This window comes from Battus philenor, unplaced genomic scaffold (genome assembly GCF_028537555.1).
Source record: "Battus philenor isolate CCGP_79_NKW_IND1 unplaced genomic scaffold, ilBatPhil1.0.hap1 SCAF_18, whole genome shotgun sequence".
NCBI classification, from domain to species: domain Eukaryota; kingdom Metazoa; phylum Arthropoda; class Insecta; order Lepidoptera; family Papilionidae; genus Battus; species Battus philenor.
In genome coordinates, this window is record NW_027181680.1 from 3,302,740 (window position 1) to 3,328,956 (window position 26,217).

The window sequence follows — 26,217 nt, forward strand, 5'->3', positions numbered from 1 at the left end:
ACATTCATTTAGAGCTAATAAACTACACATCAACTCACTTAAACCTTATGCACCAATAACCAATTATCCTGTACATAAAACAATAAGGGAGTTTTTACCTACCACGTCGAGAAAGGAAATCATTTTTGTCATTCGCCTTAAAGGTTGGACTATGAAAATGTACATAGTACACTACGAGGGACTCAGATTTTTAACAAGTATGAAAAATAGTTTATATAAATTATCATAAGATTTGTATCGGTGTGAGATAAAATTAATGTATTTATACTTAGTAACTTGGTAGCGCAAGCGTGTTATTATATATTCACAATAATAATAGTAATAGAATAATGATTAGTGTAATCTATAATGTCAATAACGTAGCTTGAAAATTTTCTTGTCTAAAGTGGCAGTGCGTTGGGCACATCGCTGGGGCAATCTATGGCCATTGTGACCGAAAAAGACTGGAGACGTGACCACTAGGTGATAGAAGTATACAGTGTGAGCCTTCCACTAGATGTAACGATGAGATACTTAAAATCACGGGAAGTCGCTGAATGCGAAGATCTTTGGGTTAGGCCTATGCCTTGAATGATGATGATAATAAAATATCTTTTTTATTCTACTTCTTCTTTGTTCTTGTTTCTTCGTTCTTGACTTTAGTTCTACTGCAGACTTCCTGATTGATTCGATCTCGCAGTACAACTCCGAGCATACTCATCATTACTATCCGGGTCACCTTGAAACTTACATAATAAATACAAACCGATATTAAAGAGCAGTGTACGGGCTATTTATAGATTGCAACTTATATAAAATATTAAGAGGACAATCCGTGAATCAAGGTTATAGATGCTTATCTTTGTTTTTCTGTTCTGTTGATGTGTGATGATGTGATCTGTGATTCTTGCTTTTTGCAGTAATTAGAATAATAGTTCTGCCGTTAGCTACGCGCACCTATAGGTAGTAACATAGTAGTCAATCTCAAAAAACAAAATAATAAAGATGAAATAAGTTGTCAGTGTGTTTATAGATGTGTGTGTATGCGCATTCACGATGCGAGAGAATGTGTGTTAACCAGAAAGTTTCCTTTCCTGACCTCTCGTACTTATCTTGTTGTAGGACAGGGTTTGCAACGATTTCGAAGAATATTCTTTTATTGTACTAACAACGTCTTGATTAACAAAATTAATGTTTTTAGTGCCGTCGGCACATCCTTATTTATACCACTCTCTTGTTTACTCAAAATCTTAAATCACTTGTTTACGAAATATGTAAGACACATATTTCGTAATTTTTTCTATAATTAATTTTCGAGTTACGCGATTTTATAGCGCGATCTCGCCGGCATATTATCAAGGATTTTAACTTGCATATTCTCTGTAGAAGTACGTGCCCGAAGGCTTTAACAGCTACATCTGAGAGGAGTTCACAGAGCGGAAGGGTCCGTGAACCTAAAGGATTTTATCTATGTAATCATAAAATATAAAGCTCCATAAGTAATAATTTAATTAGTCAATCAATTTACAAAACTTATGAAGTTATTTACAACGTAGTCTGGCCGATATGTTTATCAAGAATTTCTTTATGTTACTAGCTGACCCGGCAGACATCGTACTGCCTCAATCGATAAATAAGATACCTAAACTATTGTATAAAATAATTTTAAAGCATATAAATTGAATCAGTATTTAATGAAAAAAGCATATTTTTTAAATGAAGCACGAAGTTTTATTATCATTTTCGACACATATTGCTTAATTACAAAATAGAGTTTTCCTGAAATACTGGCTATTAATAAGGTTTAAATTTGATATTGACAGACACACACTGCCATGTTACAGTTTGTAAATCAATTTAAAGCTTTCTCATAAACTACATTTTTTTTGTTTTGTGCTACGTAAATAAACAAAGAAGACGGTCTTCCAACGCGCGAACACAACGTATAATTGTCCATGCGCGAAACAGAGAAACTTCAAGTTAATTCCGCAAACTTCTAACGACTGTCCCTGCGATTTATTTATGGTCATCGCAAAGGCCATACTGGAAATTGTAAGCGTTTAAAATCGAATGGTAAATCCGGTGGAGTCATCGGTATCCGCAGGATCAAGACATCCTCTCCTTTGTATTTTCCTTTTATGATTGTTGCCTCAATGACGTTACTCATCAGCTTTTTGACAGGCGTCTTGTTTCGTTGCACAGTCGAGGTTGATTAATGTTACGTAGCATGATGACAAGTGTGAGGTGGTAATCCAGACAGTTCCAGTGAATTTAAAAACTCTGTGGGATAGTGGACTACGGCAACCTGGGACATGACGGTGTCGACTGATTTGAAGCAAACCAACTGTCCTGAAAGAAAATTCTGAATGGTCGCATTGAGATTCTCGACATCTTTATTTTTCGCCGCCAATATTGCTCGTTTAACCAGCCAATTATGGTTATTGAACTTTTGCGCTATATTTGGTAAAACAAGCTGAATAAGCTCCTCTTTTGAGTCTGTGAAGTGACAGAAATCTGTGGGTAACGTGACGAATCCGGTCTAGGTGTCCAACTGCAACTTTATTATTTCCAAGTCTAACAAATGCATCGCAAACATATTCGCAGTTTCATCTCGTTGCAAAAATACTCGCATGTTAGTTGTTAATTGGGGTATCTTTAAATACTGTCACAAATTCGATGATTTTAGGCATGCATTTAGTTCATCATAACTGGAAGAGTCTGACAAAAATCATCTGATAAGAGTCATGGCCCCACCAAAAATACTTTAGTTGTCACGAAGGTCTTTCAATGTACTGTCCAGTGCCTCCGGTGACCTTTTATGGACATTGTGCATTCATCCCAAACAATCAATTTGCATATCTGTAGGATCTTGGCCATTACGCTATTTTTGGCGATGTTGCAAATTGATGTTTCGGTGATTTGCATGTTTAATGTTAATTTTAAGGCAGAACGTGCAGTTCGCCCGCCTTCTAGCAGAGTCGCAGCTATTACAGATGAAGCCAACGCTAGAGCAATATCATTTCGCGATCTGATCCTCGCTAAAAGCAATAAAATTAAGAACGTTTTTATGATTCCTCTGGGAGCATCAAGGAAATAAATTCCACCAGATCCACTGTTCACAGCTTCTATCAAAGTGTTGTTCGCAATTTTTTGTTGTTGATTTAATTGTGCAACATTTGTACAAACTGTTTCAGCCAATACTTCAATATCATACTGTTGCTCTCTTTGCAAGTCGTTTTTTAATGCATCGTGCATATGACGATTTGGTGCTGTGATTCCCAAACACGAAAATACTTTTTTTGCCATCAATAGATACATATCTTCTATCATGATCAATGTCTCATTGTAATTTCTACAGTCATTTGTAGTGTATGATTCAAAGTTTGACGGCGCACACAATGCAAATTATCCTCAGACATATCATCTCTATACTTAATCCACAAATCTTTTGGATTTGCGGGGAAACATGTTGTTATAATAATCGCAAACAATGTACAAATTTGATGCGGCTTTTGTATCATCCTGGAGCGAATTGTTCTCAAGTAAATGCAATAGTTGACATGCCTCGGTAAGTCACACAGTTGTCCCTTAACTGTTCTCGGTTGTTTAAATTATGTCAGACCAAGACACAACCAACAACAACAACCGTAAATAATATCATTCATCATAATGTAAGATGAATGTATTCCTCTGATGGTAGCTGTCGTTGGTTCAAACTGATGTATGTTAATCGTTCAGTCTCAATTTTAGACATATGAGTCAACTGCAAACTGATGAAAAAATCTTTGACACATTAAAATATGATTTACTTCACCTTGACGGATCATGAGTCTGTATGAATAGAAATTCATAGAAATAACTTTTTTGTTGGTTTCAGCACCTGCGATCAAAAATTATAAATTTTTAATTTGTTACTTAGATGAATTGAATTAAAAATATTATTTAATCTTATTCAATTTGTTTACCTGTTACTTAATTTACCATTTTGATATAAAAATGGTATCCATCTTTCTCCTGCCAAAAGATCATAGGATATTGTAATGCATCATAACTCCTATGTGTTTCAGATACACATTTTAAAACACTATTCTGATGATGAAGCACAATATCTCTAAATTGTAAATTTTCTCCCACAATGACAACAACCACTTCGTCAATGCTAGGTTAAATTAACCAACTTGTGTCACCGGCAGGTGTTTTGTCAGCTCGAATGATAATGTTATGGCTATCAGATGGCATCCCACCCGCTACTTTAAACATGTTTTCTAAATTGTTATTCTGATGAAGAAACATTTAAATTAATGCACAATGGTTCTCTTCATTGTTGGATTGTGAGCACAATGATTATCAACTTCTGCATCTGAATTGCCCATAAAATAAATTTGTAAAAATTGACTATCTGCATCAGGTACTGGTAACAGTGTCCCCAGTAAGTGATAAATTTGTCCTTGTATCTGTAATATTTAAAAATTTGTAGATTAATTATCTCCGATATATATATATATATTTCAGTACATATTGAATATTATAAAAAATATTCTAGTAGAATACCTTGAAAGTGGGTATGAAATTGTCCTGTATAATATGTGTAGCGCTAAATGGTGTCATCTGGAAACAGCTGTTATATTTCTGAATGTTGGCCAAGAAGTGTTTAGAATAATTTCCAATCCCAGAAACTAAAGATCATAAAGGATTTGGTGGTGGGACCAATTGTCGCAATTTTACTTTGCCTCCAGCACAACATAATCCAGTAGATTCATGAGTGTATTTTAACGCCTTACAATATTTTCAAATTATTTTAATTTCCCCAATTGTTATTGATTTGTGGGCAGAATAATCAATTGCTGGATCATAGTGGAATGCAGCTGGTTCAGGAAACACAGGAGCACTCCTTCTGTGGATTCGATCAATTTCATTATGTCGTGCAACAGCAAGTTGTGTTTGATGTGCACGAACTCGTTTCATTCTAAGCCTATCTACTTCATTATCACTCACTAAATAACGCAGTTCTGACATAGCAATACGACTATTTTCTTGATCAGGCTCCCTCTGGTCATCGGTGCGGTTAGCACGTGAGGTAGATTTTCGCACATTTGATTGACTGCGACGACCTGAGTCAGGTCGTCTTCTCCTCGGCATCATAAATTGTAAATAATCAAAGTGAGAAAATTTCTCTCTCGCTTAGCAGTAGTGTCACAATCACAAAATATACAAAAAGGCACATTACTTGGAATGTCACTATCACAAAGGATCACCAAAGTAAATAAAGTTCTCGCGCACACATAGATATTTCGTAACACAATATCGTAATACTATTTTCCGTGTTCTGAAGTGCGACAGGATAGATTGACATATTAGTTGGTTGTCAAATCTAATGTCAAATATTATGGTTGCGTTCAGAAATTTAATTTGTGACAAATCCTAAATACAAAACTTGAAAACTAAATAGAAAACTTAAACACTTATTTATCAATATAATTGACTCTTTAAAGTTAGGAACACACCTACATTTCTTAGACAATAGTGAGTGATTATAATTTAATAAGAACATTATTGAATATCAATAAAGCTCAAATTGACTCTAAATTTTATTTAGAAAACGTTTATATAGGAAAAAGAAAAGGAGCTGTTTTTAGGGATTTCCCGGCAATTACTCGAATTTTTATCACTTTCCAAATTTTCCCTAGACCTACACGAACATTTTAAGACCAATATAAAATAAATTCGTTCAGCCATTCTCGAATTTTAGCGAAACTAACGAACAGCAATTGATTTTTATATATATAGATTACAAAATCCAGGGCTCATCAAAAGTAATCTGTGTATGTTTGCTTAATATGGCTTGATAAATAAATAGCTGATAAATATACTGCATATACATACTTAGCAAGAGAACTTAGATTAATGCACTTGGGGGAAACAATGTAAATAAATTGGTATACGGAATGATTAAAGTTGTAAATGCTTTAAAGGGGCGAATGAATAGTTTATTTGCCGTCAATTAATGTATGGTATTACATTATCTAAAAATCAATGGGTTCAGAAAATATTAAAAAACATAACAATGATATAATAAGAGAAAGCATTTTAAATTTTCGAGTTTATCGTTATTTAAAAATATATTCAAATGACTACATATAAAAACTAATTATTATTTACTATCTATCCCTGCAGACTTTGTACTTCCGGTAGTTATTAGCTTGTCGCTTTCTAATAAAAAAAAAACAATTTAAATAGGTTGATTACTTTTAGGAGAAAAAGTTATTTTAGTGACAAATGAGCTGAACATTTACTCTTTAAAGTTTTCCACTTATACACATACAGAATAATAACTAAAGTGTCGCCAAGTACTAGTTTATTTTATTAATATAAAACATGTTTTTCTACTCTGTTTATGATATGCACTATACGCGTGTACACAGCACACAAATTGTTGCTACACAGTGCACAGTACTCGTGCAAGTGTGTTGACAATACTTTACATATAGTTAAATAAAATATTAATCATTATTTCTTAAACAGTTTTGGTGTATATTAAGGTAATTTTTTATTTCTTTTTTCATCTAATATATACTATATTGGAAATTCTTTCGATAGCTTTGAGAAATCATCGAGGAAGTTATTCAATCAAATCAGAATATTACTTATTCAAATAGGTTTTTACAAGCAGTATTGTCAGTCCTATAGGAAGTTACCAATTGCTCAGAAAGCAATTCTGCTGAGAAGAGCCGGCGAGAAACTTAACAATTGTTCGTTTCAAATATAGTTTTACTCATTGTAAAACTAAATATAGTTTTACAATGGATCCACGACATTAAGTAGCATCTTTAGTGTGCATTATCAACATTTAATTCCACATATTAACAACAGCACAGTATTATTGGATAGAATAATAAACTTTTTCTATAATATATTTTTAATATTGATTTTAAATTTGTGAAATTGTTTGTTGAATTTTATTGTACATACTTACCTTAAACAATAAATAATTTAGTTTTATAAAACGAAATCTGGGAGTTATCAGCTCAGATCATGTGTTTTAAAGCCAAGTATTGGAAAATGAGAATCTGAGTTAAATGTGCATTGTAGATGATTTTTTTACTACCTCACGTAATATTTAGCTGAATAGATAAATAATTAGAAAAACATATCGTGATTATTTGTTTATCGAAGTAATTAGCAATGATAAATTGTGAACAATATTATTATACTGCTTAGATCAGTGTTTTTTTAACGTGGGGCCCACGCCCAACAGGTGGGCAATTCGAAACTGGGCTCGACACGAGTTTAACCCTTTCGCTTTAATGTAAAAATAATGTTTGTTACACGGCGTAAGAATTTAAGAAAGGCTAGGGTGTTGCATTGCACAAAAAAGGTTGGAAAATTCTGTCTTAGATTCGAATTCACCTAGTTAGTGAATCATTGTTTGGAAATATGTACAATTTTACAATAGGATCCCACGTCATTTTCAGAAAGCTTCTAGCGATATATTAAAAATATACCAAAGATTGCTCAAGGAATACTTGTGTGCCAAAGGTTTAGTTACTTCACAGAATATAGCTAGAACCATCTTGGGCATGAGATTTTCTTTTTTTTTTTCAGCCAACAGACATTCGCTGCAAAGTTATAGACCTACCCAATAGATATCTATGGGAGGATATACGATTATCGCAGGCGAATAGAAACGCGGCTTGGTTTTAGGTATACATAGGACGCTGCTACTCTCTGGAAACTTGTTTGTGTGCAGTAATAATAATATATATTAATGCACAAAGTGTGAATTATATAAGTATCCAGACGAACTCGAGACTTACGTCGCAAGTCTCAGTCCTCTACCGTACGGTTATCTCTGCTTAGTTATTGACTTGGCCTGATTATATCAGCGGGTATGTAATTATCAACATGGTCATTACCCGTCTACTTTCTTTACAATTATTTGTATGTCAAAGCTATCTGATGTCTGCATGAAGGTGGCCTCGGGGCCAAAAATAATTTAAGGCTGATTAGTACAATACGAGTGACTAACTTAGACTTGATCTTAAGTTAGTCAAGGTTAGACAAGCTGTTCATGGTATGCGTTAACATTTTACTCCCGCATTATTAAAGTAACGAAGGAAATTATGGAAAAAAATGAAAAATAATCCTAGATATTAATTTTTTACAATATATCACTGAAAAAAAATATGGTCTGAGACTTGCGATCATAGATCGATGATCCCCGGGATGATTACTATAATTCACATTTTGTGCATTCATTATATTTGATTGCCACTGCTGACAAGTTACTAGGGGATAGACAGAAGCGTTCAATGCGTACCATAATACTATGCTGTTTCCAACTTGTCTGTGAATATCCTCCCATAGATATCTTTGAGAGAGGCCTTTGTATTACAGTGGGCGTCTATGGGCTGAAACGGCAATGAACGACGAGTCAACGAGGCTCCCTATTACTGCCTCTGTAAGGAAAGTAAAGGCTAGATGGTTTAGATAGATCTCATCTTCAATATCATCAACTTAGATTAATGATGAAACAAATGAGAAGAAGATATCCTCAACATAGACACTCAATAATTTGTTGGTGTTAAATCATATGATCAAGACGGTCTTTAATAATAAAAAAAGCATTCAATCAAATTATTCGATTGGAAAACTTGGTTACATATATTATTAAGGAAAATGTGTCATATGGTAGTTTTCTTAAACAAAGTGATGTCATTTTAAGAAGCAATGTATCCTACTTTCTATTAAATTGGACTCCTTTATCATTCTATTCTTGACGTCCACGTGTGATCATAATAAATGATCTAAAGAGGAAAATAATGCAAATAAATCATAAAATTAAAAAAAAAAGATATAACAAAAACAATAACCTTTTCCTTTTACGTAATTCATTTCTTTTTCTTTTACGTAATTGAAACCAGATACGTAAACTTTGAAAAAATTATATAAGCGTATATTAATAGCGTTTATTTAGCGTTGCAAATCGTAATGGCGGTTTAAAAATGCTAAAGCAATAATATTCTAGAACGTGATTCAAATATAGAATGTGAAAAATAACTAAAGAATTAAAACAAGTCACTGATAGTTATTTTTAGATTGATAGATGATGTAATTTGAATCGATGGCCTTATAGTAAATGAGAATGCTCAAGGTCGATAAAATACATGAAGCTTCGTTGCCATATCGTATCTGTAATGAGGATATTTACAAAAGAACTTAGTTAATCAACGTAACTTGAAAAATTGCTCTACATAAGTGACAGTAGGTCGAAAAATTTTACAAGTCGGTAGACGCAGGATAGATAGGTCCCTACTGATTACATTGTTAAGGTTTAGGGAAGTTATTAAATGCGGATCTAAGACTGGTCATTGTATACATATTTGGGTGAGGCCTAGCACTGGGCGTCTTTTATCTGATGTTATGATAATAATTTGAAGATAAAAATCTTTATATGTGTAGAGCTATAACAGTTTTTCTAATTTCTTGATCGTTTATTTAATTTTGAACGTCGTGCACGTTTTGAATCTTATAATCGGCTTACCTCAATGTAGTAATAATTTAAGAATCCAATTGACTTGTATTGATCAGACTAGCGTGTATACTAGAGTTCCTCAAACTTTTTTGTGTCGTAGACCCATGCCATGTTTTTCCGTGTTGGGTAGACCCTTTACTTACCTGATATTGATTTCCTGTAAATTACTAACTGTAGTGAAGTTTAGTGTTAAAAACTTAAAGTAAAAACACATGTTAATTTAAACATTTATTAATTGAATTTAAAATTAAAACTACTTAAAATAAAATTTTGTATCTGTTATTTAAAATATAGGTAACATTAAATAAACATAAAATAAACTGTAAATAGAATAACATGGAATATATACTTCATAGGTACTTTTATAAATAATGTAAATAAATGTTTTGATATTATAAGATAGTATGATGTAAGTAAATAGGTACTATTAGTGTATATGTTGAGATCCACTATCGTGGACCCCCATTTTCATTTCATGGACCGCCAAATTTTTTTTCGCTTACGTAGAATCCTTGCAGGTTGTCATAGACCCCTAGGGGTCGATATAGACCACTTTGGGAATCACTGGTGTAGACTATCGTTCATGTGTTCTCTTACTGTCTACATACTACTCATAATTCGTCGAGCTTATTGGGTTGCCTGCAGTTGAAGTGTCCAGAATAAATTAAGACAAGTAGTTAATGTATTCTGGAGAGTCAAGTCTTCATTTTTAGTTCGTCGATAATGTATTACACGATACGGTACATATGGGTGTGATTTTTAATACCACATTTAAAAAAGCCTTAATCAATTTTTAAATACTAGTAAAATACATTTAAAAGCTTGTAACTTTATTTTTTTATACTAACTCGTTGGATTAATATTAAATATAGTAGCATAATATGTTTTGGTCGCATTAAATGATAAAAAGACAACTTTACAGAAAGACTAATTTAAGAGTACATATAAATGTCTTCTCGAATAAAAATATTTCGAATTTGAATTTTTAATATAGTTACAGGATTGCTTAGTAGTTGAAAGAATCTCAATTTAGTTATTTCAATGTCGAATAACAGTACATAAGTGTTGTATAAAATTACAATTCACGAAAAATCAATTTTTGGATTAAAACTAACTTGTTGATAATGATAATATATTGTTTTTGCTATTTTACACGCAATTTTACAAATTATTTCACTATATAAGAATTTTCTTATTGTCAAATAATTTCAATGAATTATATTTATTCACAGATAATATATTTTTTTTGTGACAAAAATGATAAGTATTCGGTCAACACAACGAGTCACCGAAAAAAAAAAACTCCAGAATACGATGTCGAATTGCTTTACTACGATATAAAGCAGTGTTTCCCTACGTGAACCCTGCGCCCCATAGAGGGGGCATTTTGATAGTTAAGGGGGCAATCGTAAAATAGACTAGACCCGAATTTTTTTCCCTTTAATATAAAAATTATGTATGTTATGTGGGGTGACATTTAGAAGGGCTATGGTGAGGCATGGTACAAAGAAGGTTGGGAAACACTGGTATAAAGTGAAAATTGCAAATGACCACGAAAAAACCCGTTTGAGTTTTTTGTGGGCTCTTCTCACATCCGGGCGCGGTTGGAACTCACGTAGCTTTTAATTGAAGGATGCCTTTTAAGGAGTGAATTTTAACCTTATTCTGATTTTCTTACCATGATGTACTGAAGTGGCCATTGGAAATGATCTTTAATGAATAATAATAAAATTAATTTTAGATTATTAGGTAATTGACATAGAGTAAACAATACGATAGAGTAATACACGAACGCATTCACCTTACGTAAAATACTACAAAATTTATAATAGCCTTGTTAAAAAATAACAAAATTTACATAGTTATTCAAACCAAAAAGAAATCGGCATGATGTATACAAGCAGTATCTCACGATGCTACGCCACCTATTAAAGGAATTGAAGGAAGGTCATATAAATATAGGTAACGGCACGGCAATACGAAATATGAGTCATTAGAATGACAGTGGTGCCATCTTTCAAAAATTGGTCACACCAACATAAAAACCTTTGTGGGTTCATGCACAACAACTTTGCTAAAAATTATTATATGGATAAATGAATAGTTTACGATATTATAGAGGACATACAGACAAACATGCACTTATAACTATAAGATAATTTTTGTACTACGAGTATCTTCAGTTCCAGGTATGTGGACTATCAAGTTGTTGCTAACAACATTAATACTAGTGGAATGTAATGCGTACAAAATTCTTTTATGGTGTCCATTGCCAAGTGGCAGTCATGGCATACTTGGTGACGCCTTCGTTAATATTTTCCTGAACGCCGGTCACGAGGTAAGAAATATTAATAATTATTTATTCTAGTACAGGGGTGTAAAACTGGCGGTTCGAAATGCATACTTTTGCGACCCATTTACAATATTCTTGGGTCAATTTTGAAAGTAGTCTCGGCCATTAAAATTCCTCCCGAAATTAACAGAATATAATACCAAAAAAGTAATGTCAAATATCAAGACGTAAACAATAATTTAATGTTTATTATAATGTACTAGTCAAAATAAAAATATATCTTATATTGATTTTTTTGCGGACCACCTTAGCTTTTGCGTTTGACACCCCTGCTCTAGTATCTAGTAGCTTCATTAAGTAAACCGGTTGGTATGTGACTTTAGTTGAAACGCAATTATGCACAGCGATCGCCAACTTTGGCTTATACAAAATAAAATAAAGGTACAAGTAGATTATAACTACATTTTAGAAGACGTAATATGTTTATCAAAATGTATATTTAATAGCCTTAAGGTTGTGAAAGGTAGCCCATGAACCGTCAATCGCAGCGTAAGATGACCAGGTATATACTGGACATGTAACATTGCTGAGGTCGCTGGAAAATGCATGAAGCAGGCCGCATTCAACTGGTTCTATTGGAAATCTTTGGAGAAGACATATCCAGCAGTTGACTTTGTACAGTCGAAATAAAGATGTTGATGATATTTTTATTAAAATATATCATTGTATGACGCTTTATAAATATATATACGGTACATATACCAAAATAACATTTTATTTTTTGTCTGTTTGTTTGTTCCGGCTAATATCTAAAATGGCTGAATTGATTTTGACGTGACTTATACTGGCTGGTAGCTGATGTTATAAGGAAAAACTTAAGCTACTTTTGTTTGAATTAAATTTAAAGTAATATAAAAAACGTAATAGTTTTTATTTTAAATGAGTATTAAATCAATTTCTGTTACATACAGGTTACTTATATATCTTCAATGACCAAAATGTCGCCTGTTCCAAAGGTAAACATAATCGACGTGAGTTCTAACGCCAAAGTCTATCCAGGTGTGTCAATATGTTTTTTATTTATTCAAGTTTTGTTTATAACTAGACCACAGTTAACTAAGTGTGTATATCGCAGAAAAGCAGGGCATTATAGACATTTATATTTATATGTAGAAAATATTTTAAATACAAAAAAAATGTTTATGGGCATACTAGCTGACCGCATAGAATTGTCAAAAGTGCTTCGGTAGTCGTAGTTCGGTTTATTGATTTAGTGTCTTAATTTAAAAAAAAAACATTTTTCACATAAATTATATTTATAACATGACTTTTTTGGTGTTAAACAGCTTTTTAATAGACATCTAAGGACCGAAAATAAATTCGCTTTGTAATTTGTATAAAAAAGATATGTTTCCGTCTTTTAACTATTTGTTTTATTTTTTCTCTCTATTCTAATCTTTTTCAATAAACATAAATGTAAGAAAATAAGACACGTCCATAACAAGGTATGAACTTAAACCAAGAAACAAATGAAGCATGCATGGGTTCGTTGCTCTTTATACCGGCTGTAAAGGTTTTGCACTGTTGCAATTGCTGAAGATACTAAATGAGCTGCCTTTACAATTCTGTAGGATGACTATTCTTTTTTAATTTAGGGTAACATCGTGTCACTTTCCTTTCAAGGTGAAAGACAGGGATAAATATGATTTATGCCATTAAAACCACGGTAATCGACTTGAGTATGCTTGTAGTGATTCAAGATTCGTTACAGAACACAAAAGTGTGGGGTGACCATCTAATTTCTTATAATAAATGGATTACATATACATGTTTAGTAACACTGTTTCACGATTTTATTGGAAAATTATATATCTTATGATTTGGACGCGGCAAGAATAAATTTTGCCAATCATACTTTTAGTGTTTTTAGAGTATTAGAGTACCCATATGAGTAGCACAACAGTTAAAGTGAAAAAGAGACTTTCTATCAATAAAATGTAAATTAAAATAATTTTATGTTCCAGATGAATTATTAAACATCACTTCTATAATGGAGGGTATGTCGGATATGACACAGGATGATTATTTCTTTCCGATAATAGACGAACTTAGCTTAGTGACGTTACAAAACGAAGATGTCCAGAAATTATTAAACGATGAATCTCAACATTTTGACGTCGTGATCGCTGAATGGATGTACAATGATGTATATGCTGGGTAAAAAATATAATTATTTTTGTTAAATTGTATTATTATTATAAGCTACTTGGTAATCAATCCATTTGTTAAGTAAATTAGAATTATAAGTATATTGTTAAACAAATTATAAAAATAATAAACCAAAAATTGTCGAACTCTGTAGGGAAAGCGAAGTAAGTAAGGCGATGTATAAAAGAAAAGTTTAGAAAGGAACGAAAGATATTGTGAAGGAAATTAGAAGATAGAATGAGAGATACTGAAGTATACGAAAGATGAATATGATAATTAATTGAAATTATGTGAAAAATTACAATGCAGTAATGGGAAGTCCCGTTAACTGCCATAAAAAGAATAAGTAAGAAAAGGACCAATATTAAGCCAATATTAGACCAATATTAAGGAGGGGTGAAACAAGTGTTGAGTGATTTAACGGTGGTAGTTGTGTAATTCGCATTGTTTGCCGCATGCGCATTTATCAGCGGGCTGTAACACAGGGAAAAACAGACTTCAGCTAATTTGAATATTTCGATAATGTTTCATTAAAATTCGGAAAACAAGTGTCATATTCATTTTTTTAATATACCTAGTAATCTGTAATCATTTTACAGGCAATTAGTTGGCTCTTCATTTTCTTAATAATTCTTCTGTATAGTTTTTTTTAATTGAAAAAAATTATATAATTGTAGATTATATTGAATATGTATAATCACGTTTATTACACACATAAATATAAAATAGTAATAATAAAACATCAAAAATTTACTTCAAGACTGAAGTTTAAGAATCCACATTACTAAATATATCTTTACATGTGATTCATACTAACAATTAAAATATCTTTTCTCGCTTCTTTATTTATTAACCCAAAATAACTAACCTAATAATTAATGCTGTGATGAAATTTGTTTGAAAAGAAATAAGGCATAAACAAAAATTAATTAATATCAATTTTAATAAACACATCATTTTTCGGTCGCTGTTTTGTTAGATCAAAACTTCCCAGAGACATCTTGCAATCTCATTTCTAATTCTGTTTTTTTCTCCTTTGATTTACCCGAAACATTCCGATCTGAAAAAATTCAATTGATAAATAAGGATAAATGAGGAAATTTGTCAATAATATTATGTATATTTAAGATAAATTTTTAAAGTTAAGTTTTTTTAGTTTTAATAATGGTTTTTGTTTAATGTTAATAATGAATTTTGTGTTACATTGAAACTAAAAAAGAAATTAAAACGAATTATATTTTAAGTTCCATTTTTCGTATTAAATTTGTTATTTTATTTCAGTCTTGCTGCACTATACGAATGTCCTTTAATCTGGTTTTCCTCTCTGGAACCTCATTGGCTGGTTTTAAAAACCATAGATGAACCTCTAAACCCTGCTTACAATCCAGACAGTATGTCTGCGAAAGTGGTCCCTTTCACATTTTTGCAACGTGTGGAGGAACTTTGGCTGCAGTTATCACGCGGTTTCTTTAGAGAATTGTAAGTAAATTTTAAAGTATATCTATACATAAATATATACACACATATATATACACATATATATGTATATATTAATGTGATTAAGTAAGCTTCGTATTGCTGGCTACTATAGTAACAATGCTTTTAGGTTTTAATCACTTTGCACACCACCACCATGCACCACTTATACATTTCTTTGTTCCTCAAGATCAACTCAAATGCAATAACAGTGGCAATATTACTAATGTCACTCGATTTTACGGCATTATGAATGATTAAAAATAGATAACATAAATTCTATATTAATATAGGAAATGAATACTAAATATTTGAAGACTTTGTTAAGGGCATTTTTTTTAAATCAGAACGTGTTTGGAAACATCGTCTCACTTTAAATAGAAGAATATAATCATTATTTTAGCAAACGACCTTCCATGCTAAAAAAAATTATTTTTTTTTCAATAGGAACCGTTGTAAGCGGCCTGCATTCGGTGTCTTCTGACGACACACACACACGTATACTACATTTACGCATATATACACGCACACATTCACATACACATACGTACACATAGGCAGCAGAAAAAGTCGTTATGAAAAAATTATTAATTAATATTTTCAACTTAAAAAACAAAAATAAATATAGAATGTGATATTAGTAATAATTGTAACATAATACATTTTCAGAAATTTAATTTATATAAATAAGACTGTAAATATTTTTTTCATAATTTAATGTGAATCAAAAAAGGCAAAAAAGCGTGTTACCAATGATCGTTTTAGCACATAGACTGCCATCACAAGGCATATGTCTCTCCCAAAGATATTTATTAAAGGGTATACCAACATCGTCACGATTGGCGGTTGTCGATCGCTCTGTGGTATTATGGTATGCAGTGGATACTGCGGAAAACTTTTTTTTACAATGGTAATCCAATATAAACAATGCACGAAATGGGAATTACATAAGATTGTATCATGGGCGCCTGGCCTCTTTCGTTTTTGACATGACTTTTGCTAAGTCTGTTCGTTTGACGTGTCAAGGCTAAAATGTTTAATGTATAAATACATTTAAAAAACTGTTAAGTTAAACGGTTTCTTGATACCCATATTGTGGTGGTTGTGGAAAAATATGCACCTAGTCCGCCATATTGGAACGGCGTCCATCTTGAATTTTAAATTTTGACATAATCATCGTGTTTTACTAGTGTAGCCCCTTCATTTGATACCCATATTGAGGGGGTTAAGGAAAAATATGTATATCTTAGATTTATAATGGTATTGTTTTTATTATATTGTATTGTCATCTAAATTAAATGTGTCTACCAAATTTCAGATCAATTTGACAACGAGAAGGTGCTTAAATTTCAATTTCTAATTTTGACCCAAATAAATAAACAAATCAATTCCGTACGGGTCAAACTAAATAAAACCGTTTAATAATTTGTGTTTCGTATTTGTTCGTATCGGGTGGCGAAAGGATTATATCCTTCACTTCAACGGCGAACTACCGATCTCAGAGCAGGGCTCAATCGCACTCGAAGTCTCGCTAACGTTACTCCACGAGCTACCACGAGGTTCCTGAAGGATTTACCATCTGCTGGTACCATTACCGCTTCAGGACTAAAGCAACAAGCTGTGTGCAACCACGTACTTTTAAATCGGGAAACATCCAGAGCAGGCAATAGTGGCTGCAAACGTCTGCCCCTATTCATCAGGCCGTCTATTCATCATAGATCGTTCGACAAAAGTTCAATATTTAATTGACACGGATTCTGACCTGTGCGTTTCCATGATCGGCATTTGACGAAGGCCGAAAGAAGTCATGTTAAAAACGAAAGAGGCCAGGCGCCCACAACGCGAATTGAACCCGCGATCTACTATCGCAAGTCTCTATACTCTACCGTTGAGCTATCACTGCTAAATGCAAATTAGTTAGAAGTATATAATAGTTCCTATTTTATACTACTCTTCTACTTTACTTACTAATCTAATGATATTTGTTACAGTTGGACATATAAAGATGTTACAAAAATATATAACGATATTTTTTCACCTTTACTAACGAAGAGAGGACGTGCTCTTCCGTCATACGAAGAAGTGAGATACAACGGCTCTATGATGCTGGGCAACTCGCATGCCGTGTTGGGACAGCCGACTAGATTACCCCAGAACTACAGGGCAATTGGTGGTTTCCATATCGGAAAGAACGTGAAGCCGTTACCTGAGGTAATACATTTTTTACGTTTTTCCGTCTTTGTGAATACGATTTACTATACAGTAATACCCCGCTTTACGCGAGGGATACGTTTAAAAAAATCGCGTTAATTGAAATTCGCGTATAAGTCAAAAATTATTACAAAAAATACAAATCATTTTAATCAATCACTTTAATTCTAGGAAGACTTTATGCAATACATACTCTTATTTTTTACGGAAAAATACATCTATTGTCTTTTGGGTAACGTTTTGTTTACGTTCTTGTAAAATACGTTCATAACACCCAACACTGTTTTTAATTGTTTGACAGATGGTCAAGACACCATAGAGAAGTTGATGACTCATTATATTTATATGCACTCTTTTGCGTAATTCGAGGCTTTTAAGCGAAATTTGCAATTCGCGTTATAGTGAAACCGCGTATAACGGGGTCGTGTAAAGCGGGGTATTACTGTATTAGGTTTTGGATTTGAATTTATTTCCTCATTAATTTCAGAAATACACCGTTGGGAAACTGACAAGATTTAAGAGGAAACATTATTTTTCTCTTTTATAATTATATATACACATCACTAGTTTACATTCAATATTAGGTATATAATTATCATTTAATAACCCGGACTCTTTTTGAGTTCAGTGATCTCCAGACCCTTCCTGGTCATATAACCATTAGTTTCAGCCCAAACATGGGTATTAATTAATACTATCTATATGTTACCCAAACAGAAAAAAATAGAAACGTTATTATAAGTTTCAGTTATATTTTTACAGAATCTAAAAAGAATTATGGATGGTGCAAAACACGGCGTGATTTACTTCAGCATGGGCTCAAATTTAAGAAGCGTCGACTACCCACCAGAGATTAAAAAGGGATTGTTGAAAATGTTCGGCAAATTGAAACAAACTGTATTATGGAAATTCGAAGAGAAATTTGATAATGTACCAAGCAACGTGCATATATTAAAATGGGCGCCTCAACAAAGCATATTAGGTGAATGTACTGCTAAGTTGTCTATCATTTTGAAATAATGCTTTTTTGTACAAAATATCAGACAGTATAGCACCCATATCATATCATATTGTTAGATATACACTGCTAAATAAAGGCCACCAAAGAACTTGTAATTGACTATGCCTGCTCATTTCACTATGTTTATAGAGAAATCTTTTACTGTTGTCGCTATCTGATTATGGAATGAGCTACCAGAGGTAATTAGATGCGCTCTAAGTACTTAAAAAAAATCGTAAAAGAGCTCTCCTTCGTCTCTCAGATAGGATATTGTGTAACATCTCTTATATTTATCATTAATATATTTATGTAGTGCTTTCCTTGTGCCTTTATACATATATATAAAATACATATGTGTATAAATACATGTATATAATCGGAGTAAATCTCCATATCTTCATCCTTGTCATTATGTTAGCTATAGGTATCCAATGCTTGACAAAAACCTCTACAAAAGATTTTCAATGGGACTGCTGAGAAGAGACCAGAATCCAGAATCTTCCGATGACCTTAACAAGAATGTCTTTCCACCCTGTGCGAGGCCACTTTACACAGCGCGGTGTACTCTATAATATGTGTAGTGTGGCGCTTCAGTTTACCAATCAGCTGGTTTATCTGGTTCTCCGTGTATTACACAAAATTTAAAATATTTTTAGATAAGAAATGATTATAGTACCATAAAAAACAAACTCATGTTTCTTTGTTTTTCAGCACATCCGAATTGTGTTATGTTTATCACACATTGTGGTGCACTGTCAACAAATGAAGCAATTCACTTTGGCGTACCCATCATAGGAATACCGGTCTTCGTTGATCAGTTTGTGAACGCTGCAAGAGCAGTCGCCAAAGGTTTTGGAAAGAAAGTAGAACTTGATTATGGACTTGTAGACAATTTGAAAGCAGCTATTGATGACGTCTTAAGTACTTCAAGGTATGTGAAAAAAAATAAAGATATTTATTCGCAATATGACCGTTTGGAAGCGGACTGGATCCATTGTTTTCCGAAGACCGTAACTAGATATCTGTCCACCTTATGGATGGTGTCCGACACTACGTTTCCTGGTCTATTGTCACTAGAACTTCAAGTCCCAGGTCACTGTGGTTCGAAACCATGGTAGGGCAGACTAAGGACTTTTTTGGTTTTTTCTTAATACCAATAGATAGACCTAGTAAAGTTTAATCGAAGCTGTTCTATATAATTTTTTTGAAAACCTAGTAGTCAAGGCAAAAAAAATTGTTTATGGTTTTTTTTTGTATTAACTGAACCAAAAGGAGTAAAATACTGTTATATTATAATAGATTCACCTTTGTAATCTTATATACGTTATACCCTGGGTACTATACTACAAGAATGCACTGTATACTAATGCCCATAGATGTCTATTTATGAGATAATTACATCGAAAAAATATTAAAATAGCTATTAGATTTTTAATAATTAAAATAAAATATTTGTATGAAAAGGACCAATATATAAGCTACTTCCGCCAATGCAGTAGTAGTCGTGCAATAAAGTGCACCGCCCGCCAGCCCACTGATAAATGCGCATGCGGCAAACAATGCGAATTACACAACTACAACCGTTAAATCACTTAACACGTGTTTCACCCTTCCACGGGGCATCCTCAGGAGTAATGTTACACCGATTAGTGCCAAACACAGAGTGATAAAATTAATTGTTTGTGATAAATAAAATATTAGTGGTAATATATTGTTTTTTCTTTTAAAGTAAACAAATGTTAATCTACTAGTCTTACTAAAAGAAGAAATATTCTTGAAAGTATTTTTGAAATAAATTATTACACATGTATGATAATGCAACACTGTACCGCGCGTTAGGTATGCATGAAGAGGAGAGTCGCTTATTTCCGTAACCCGCCTTCAATGAAAAAAAAATCATTAAAGAAAAAAATAAAAAACTTCACATACACCTTTTGCTTAGTTATGATTAAAAAAAAAAAAACAAAAATATTCTTGGCGAAGAAAACTAATAGGTTTAAGTTGATTATAGTTTCTTTCAAATTAAGCTCTGCTGGCATTCTTCTGACATACAGACGTGGTCATTGTTATATCTACATATAATAGATGAAAATTATATATTTTCAGCTACCGGGAAAAAGTAAAAGAGCTTTCTGCGATATACCACGACCGTCCGATCACGCCTCAGCAAGAAATTCTATATACCGTGGAGCACGTGATTCGAACCAAAGGCGCACGATACCTACGCTCCCCTGCACTCATGGTGTCCTGGTACCAGAAGATGTATTTAGATCTTCTAGCATTAATTATTGTTGTTATTATTTTAATTATAATTTCAATAAGATATTTACTAAGGCTGATTAGTAAGAAGAACAAGTCAAAATCTGATTAAAATTATGTTGATTTATTTTTAATTTACATACATATATTGTTCTACTTTCTTTAATGATATTATTTCATTTATAGAAAATAAAACTGATTTGGACGATCTGTTGATCTGTTGTTTACAATACATTACCATAGATTAATGTTAAATGTATATTTGTAGTATACAAGATGATTGACTACAGGTGGTAAACATTCAAAGGCAAAAGGGCTAATTAATGTATTATTTAATGAAATCAGGCGTTATTTTGCGGAAGTCCATCCTAAGTAAGAAAAGGACCAATATATAGCTACTTCCGCACATGCAGTCGTAGCCGTGCAATAAAGTGCACCGCCCGCCAGCCCGCTGATAAATACGCATGCGGCAAACAATGCGAATTACACAACTACCACCACTCAATCACTCAACACGCGTTTCACCCCTCCACGGGGCATCTTTAGGAGTAATGTTACACCGATTTGTGCCAAACACAGAGTACAACATTAATCACAACACTAATTATTTATTGCACGGCTACGACTGCATGTGCAGAAGTAGCTATATATATTTGTCCTTTTCTTAATTTATGTATTCTACACCCTATTATCAAACAAATGGTTTCAGAAATACTAAACAATGTGATGATAATGTAGTAATCAAAGCTTTATAAAAGTCTTATTATTACGAACAGAATTAATTATATTTTACTATCTGTGCCTGTAGACCTTGTACTGAAATGTTTAATATATATTGCACAAGATTTACTTCATTCGGGAGGATGAGAAATAGGTGTAAAAGTTTTACATTCAACCCCTTAAAACCGTTGTATCTATATTCGATCATCTTTTATATTCTTACCTACCTGTACATTGACATATTCAATTCACTTTAAAGAAAAATAAAAGAAGAAAACAAGCTAAAATTAAACAATTGAAAGGTTCCCGAGTGGCGGCCACGAGCTGGTAGATCTGGCGTAGGTAGAACCTCCACGTGTACCAAGCGAATAGATAAGGTCGCGGGAAATCCGTCTAGGTAGGGCCCGCGTGCTATAATTACCCAACCGAACAACGCGGCCCCAACGAACGCCGGCTGCAGATCGATGTTTCCCGCCCAAACCTACTCCAGGCTTATGATGCTTATGATTTTATTTCTAATATACAAAATGTTAATTTATATCGTTTATTTGAAATTGTATGTTTGTGTGCGTGTGAAACTATGTAATTGTCACATCGTATATATATTACAATATATATTTATCTAATAATAACATGCTCTTTGAGCATCATCCACAATTCTTTAATTCTCTCCACATAAGTTAGAACAGAGCTTCGCCGGTTGCCTGTATTTATAAGTGGTGCGGTCAATTGCTCTACATGTAAATGCTGTGTGGGCCGATGCTCTTACGGAATGCGCCGTCGTCCTTCTCAGACATCAACAAAAGACGATGGCTATTAGTGTCATAAGGGGCTTTTGTAACATCTCTTATGAAGCAGCATATGCTTAAATCCAGGCCACAAGCTTGGATATATCAGAGGCGCTTGGAACTGGGAGCTTGCGATCAAGCCTCGCCAGGGGTATTGGGACAGCAGACGTCCTTCACTCCACAGTTGCTGCAAAGATGGAATGATTAAGCAACCTAAGGGCAAGGATCGGCACAATCGAGCTATTTGTCCGGTCTTGCAGGTATGGACGAACAGGTGGTATAGTACTCTAACATTCTGGAGGGTGCAGATGCTTTCTGGGCATGAATGATTTGGCAAGTACCTGTGTCGCATAGGCAGGGAACTGTCTGCGATATGCCGCCATTGTGATAGCAAAGAGAATTCACCTTAGCACACACTTGAGGAGAGTACAGCTTGAGAAGAGCTGCGCCGAGACACTGTAGGGAATGACTTCTCGTTACCAGGCTTTGTTAAGGCGATGGTACGGAACGAGCAGTCATGGAGCACTGGTATAGCCTTTACCGATAGGGTGATATCGCAGAAGGAGACTGTGGAGAGAAAGAGAAAGAACATCTTAGCTCCCCATCAGCAGTCGGAGACCTGAACGACGGAGAGTGTTATACCGCGCCTTTCCAATTCCATATCCAAAAATCTTAGTATTGACTTAGCGATAGAGTCAGGGTGATCCGCCGCAAGTAAGAAGTCGAGGCACTGGACCATCGCCGTTGAAACTGTGAGAACGTTTTCACATACTATATGTGAAAGCGTTCCCGTAGTTTCAACAAAAGGAGCAGAAAAAAAGAGCTTCGCCGGCTGCACAAGCGATATGATCATTTTACTGCCACTCCAGACAAGTAGTTCTCCGAGCTAAATCTCTTTCACTCTAAACAGAACACGAAATTTGTTAAGTATAAATAACAAGTTCAGTTGGAGAAAGTCTGCTTGTAATATTGTCAGAGGAATATCAGCATAACGAACGTGAAACACACACATTTGTTCGCTTTTATACCCATTCCCATGGTTTCTACTTTCAAAATAGAGAAGAGTTTTCTACAGCTTGTCTAATAGTTACTGTCAATAAATATTTCCATCAATATTTTTTATATTTACCTTTCTATCAGTTTTCCTTAAGTTTATTGTTTAATCGTAGTACATAAAAATAACTTTTTGTTGTTGTCATATCGTCCTTAACATTTCTTGTTAAAACTAATGAATAATTTAGTTTTAAAAGACTTCAACTACTTAATCGCGTTATCTATTTTATTGTTATATTTATCTAATCCTATTCTGAGTTAATGAAATCACCGTGTAAACTAGATATACTGAATTATTTATTATGCAGAAATCATTGTGTCAAGACTTATTAGTTAAGTGTATAGATCTATTTGCAAATAGTTTATATATCCTTTCATAAGTATATGATTCATCTTCACGTCGACGTTCGACTCGTCTTTATCACGAACGTAGGACATAAATAATTAGATCACACGGATCACAAATCGACCTACACAAAGCTCGACAACCTTGCACAATGACGTCAAGTTATCAAATAATATTCGTAAAATACGCGTTAATAAATATAAGCAATCTACGAGTATACATTCAAGTAGTGATTTATGGTCATATACTCCGAAAACAATATCATTATTTCAGCTGTAGAGCGTTCTCAACTGGATCTCCTGGCCTTTATCATAGATTCTCAATAAGAACGATTGGAAGGGAGAGTTTTCTGATGATCTAAATAACGTCATCTGTCGTTGCTTACCGGTTCTTCATTTCAGATTCTTCAAGCCCCTTATGAGCTCTTTGTAGCCTGCCCACTGTCGCTTCAACTCTCTAATCTGTTGAGATATGTTGATCACTTTCGTTTGTTTAAGTATCTCCTCTTTTTTAATTACATATTGTATTCACTGATCCTGGGAATAAATCTTTCCATACCTGAACCGAAAGACCATGTTTCTGTACCATAGGTTAGCAACAATATTTTTAGTAGTAAAAAAAAATTGTAGCTAATAGCAATTGATCAAGTCGAAGTTCTCTCCGGCACCCTTGAGTCGAAATGTGAAATTATTATTGACGAGGAACAGGAGCATCGTGGAGAATATATTGAGTCTTCTTATTCCATGGAACGTATACCTAAGAAATTTAATAGATCGGCGGTTTCGCGAAACTGTGGTAAATATTCGTCCGAGTTGATGCATCTCAGGAAGTTCCCGAATCTCTTAAGGAGGTTTTATTCTAAGTGCCCTTTGTGTCTTGTCCCGTCGACTCAGCTGAATCTACAAATATCACTCAAACAATAGTATAAGTCAAAAACTTGGCATTAAAACTAGCTTTCTTCCATTGGACAACAAGACATACGGATTCATCTGTACATGGTTGAATTTTCTTCCACCTGCACTAGCATTTTGTTAATACTTTTATAGTGCGAACAGCCAAGGAGTATTAGTTATAATTGGTTGTTTATAGCCAATAATAACTTAAAAGTCTTTAAGACAAGAGTGAATAGGTGTCTTCTAGACAAGCATGTACTATCGTAGACCTTGTCATCGCTTAAGATCCGGCGAGACAGAGGTTAAACGTTTCGCCTAAACGTCGATCACCACACGGTTACACACTACAGTGTTACTAACAAGTCTCAAGTTAGATTAGCAAAATCGACCACAGACAACCAGATAAGTTCAAAAACCTACCGGATGTAGGGAAAAAGACGGTAACAGATTATTACTAGTCTTTGACAGTTGAATGATTTTCTTTTTCTAGTGTATATGTTGATTGGACTTAAAATCAGTATGAACATATTGCTGAAGAATTGTGAATAGAAATACTGACAAGACTGACAAGAATACTGGATGTTTCGTAATTTTTGCTAAAATCCATTTACAGTAAAAGCGACAAAAAACACTCCGTCTGATAATTATCTTAGCAACAGTTCTTAAAACATATTAAATAGGGTAATCTTATGACTTAATGAAACAAATTTATAAGTTACAACTATGTGAGTGTTTGTCTTCAATCCAATTTATCAAATGCTATTATAGCTTGCCCTCTTCGGGTTAAATAAATACAATAAATACTTAGCTTCTTAAAATATAAATGCCTCTTCATTTCTACGTATCGTCAAATTAAGATACAAAATTCAAAACATAAAACAAGGAATCAATATTGTGATAAATAATCTGCGATACTTTGGGATTGGAGAAGAAGGAAGACAAATGCAAATAAAAATATACATGAAAAAATTTTTACTCGAACTTGTTACCTCCCTGTCCCACACAAAACAGGGCCATTAAAACACTATGTACTGTCTATATTGGCTTTGAAAAGATAATATTTTAAATACTTTGTCGCAGTGTCCTTTTTATAAGTCGAATAATATTTGTTAATTTATTTGTAGTCTGCTTCTATTTACCGAATAATTTCAACTGGACTATTTTGAATTCTGTTTTAGTCTTTCTTAGTCGACGCTTTTTAATTTGAGTTCACACTGAAGTAAATAACATGATCTTTAGTACCATACAAAACTCCCATTCATAATATGTTTCAAAGCCTGTAAAAAATAGCAACTAACAATATTATCGGGAAAGGACCTTAAGGTCTGCGATGCATATCGTTAACATGGATGACTTCTTCTTCTTCTTGAAGTGCCTTTCCAACTAGTGGAGGTTGGCTATCAGCTTCCTGCTCTCTATTTTTCGTTCTGCGTAATAGCTCAGCAGCGCTGGCGATTCC

General features: G+C 33.5%; 1 protein-coding gene across 1 annotated transcript; it reads left to right on the top strand.

The window, feature by feature from the left end:
- The first annotated feature begins 6,425 nt into the window (after positions 1–6,425).
- On the top strand, positions 6,426–21,116 carry LOC137920223 (UDP-glucosyltransferase 2-like). Its single transcript, XM_068763495.1, has 9 exons — positions 6,426–6,518; positions 11,695–11,849; positions 12,776–12,863; positions 13,829–14,021; positions 15,294–15,491; positions 17,480–17,699; positions 18,462–18,681; positions 19,411–19,630; positions 20,806–21,116. Exons 2-9 carry the CDS (start codon positions 11,703–11,705, stop codon positions 21,068–21,070), a joined length of 1,551 nt encoding a protein of 516 aa, XP_068619596.1. The 5' UTR covers positions 6,426–6,518; positions 11,695–11,702; the 3' UTR covers positions 21,071–21,116.
- Positions 21,117–26,217: the final 5,101 nt, after the last annotated feature.

What these genes read in the sequence shown, in the direction of transcription:
- LOC137920223 (XM_068763495.1), top strand. Translation starts at nt 11,703, where the DNA reads ATGTGGACTATCAAGTTGTTGCTAACAACATTAATACTAGTGGAATGT. An exon ending in ACGTGAAGCCGTTACCTGAG is followed by an intron (nt 17,700 to 18,461) that starts GTAATACATTTT and finishes ATATTTTTACAG; the next exon opens with AATCTAAAAAGAATTATGGA. An exon ending in GCCTCAACAAAGCATATTAG is followed by an intron (nt 18,682 to 19,410) that starts GTGAATGTACTG and finishes TTTGTTTTTCAG; the next exon opens with CACATCCGAATTGTGTTATG.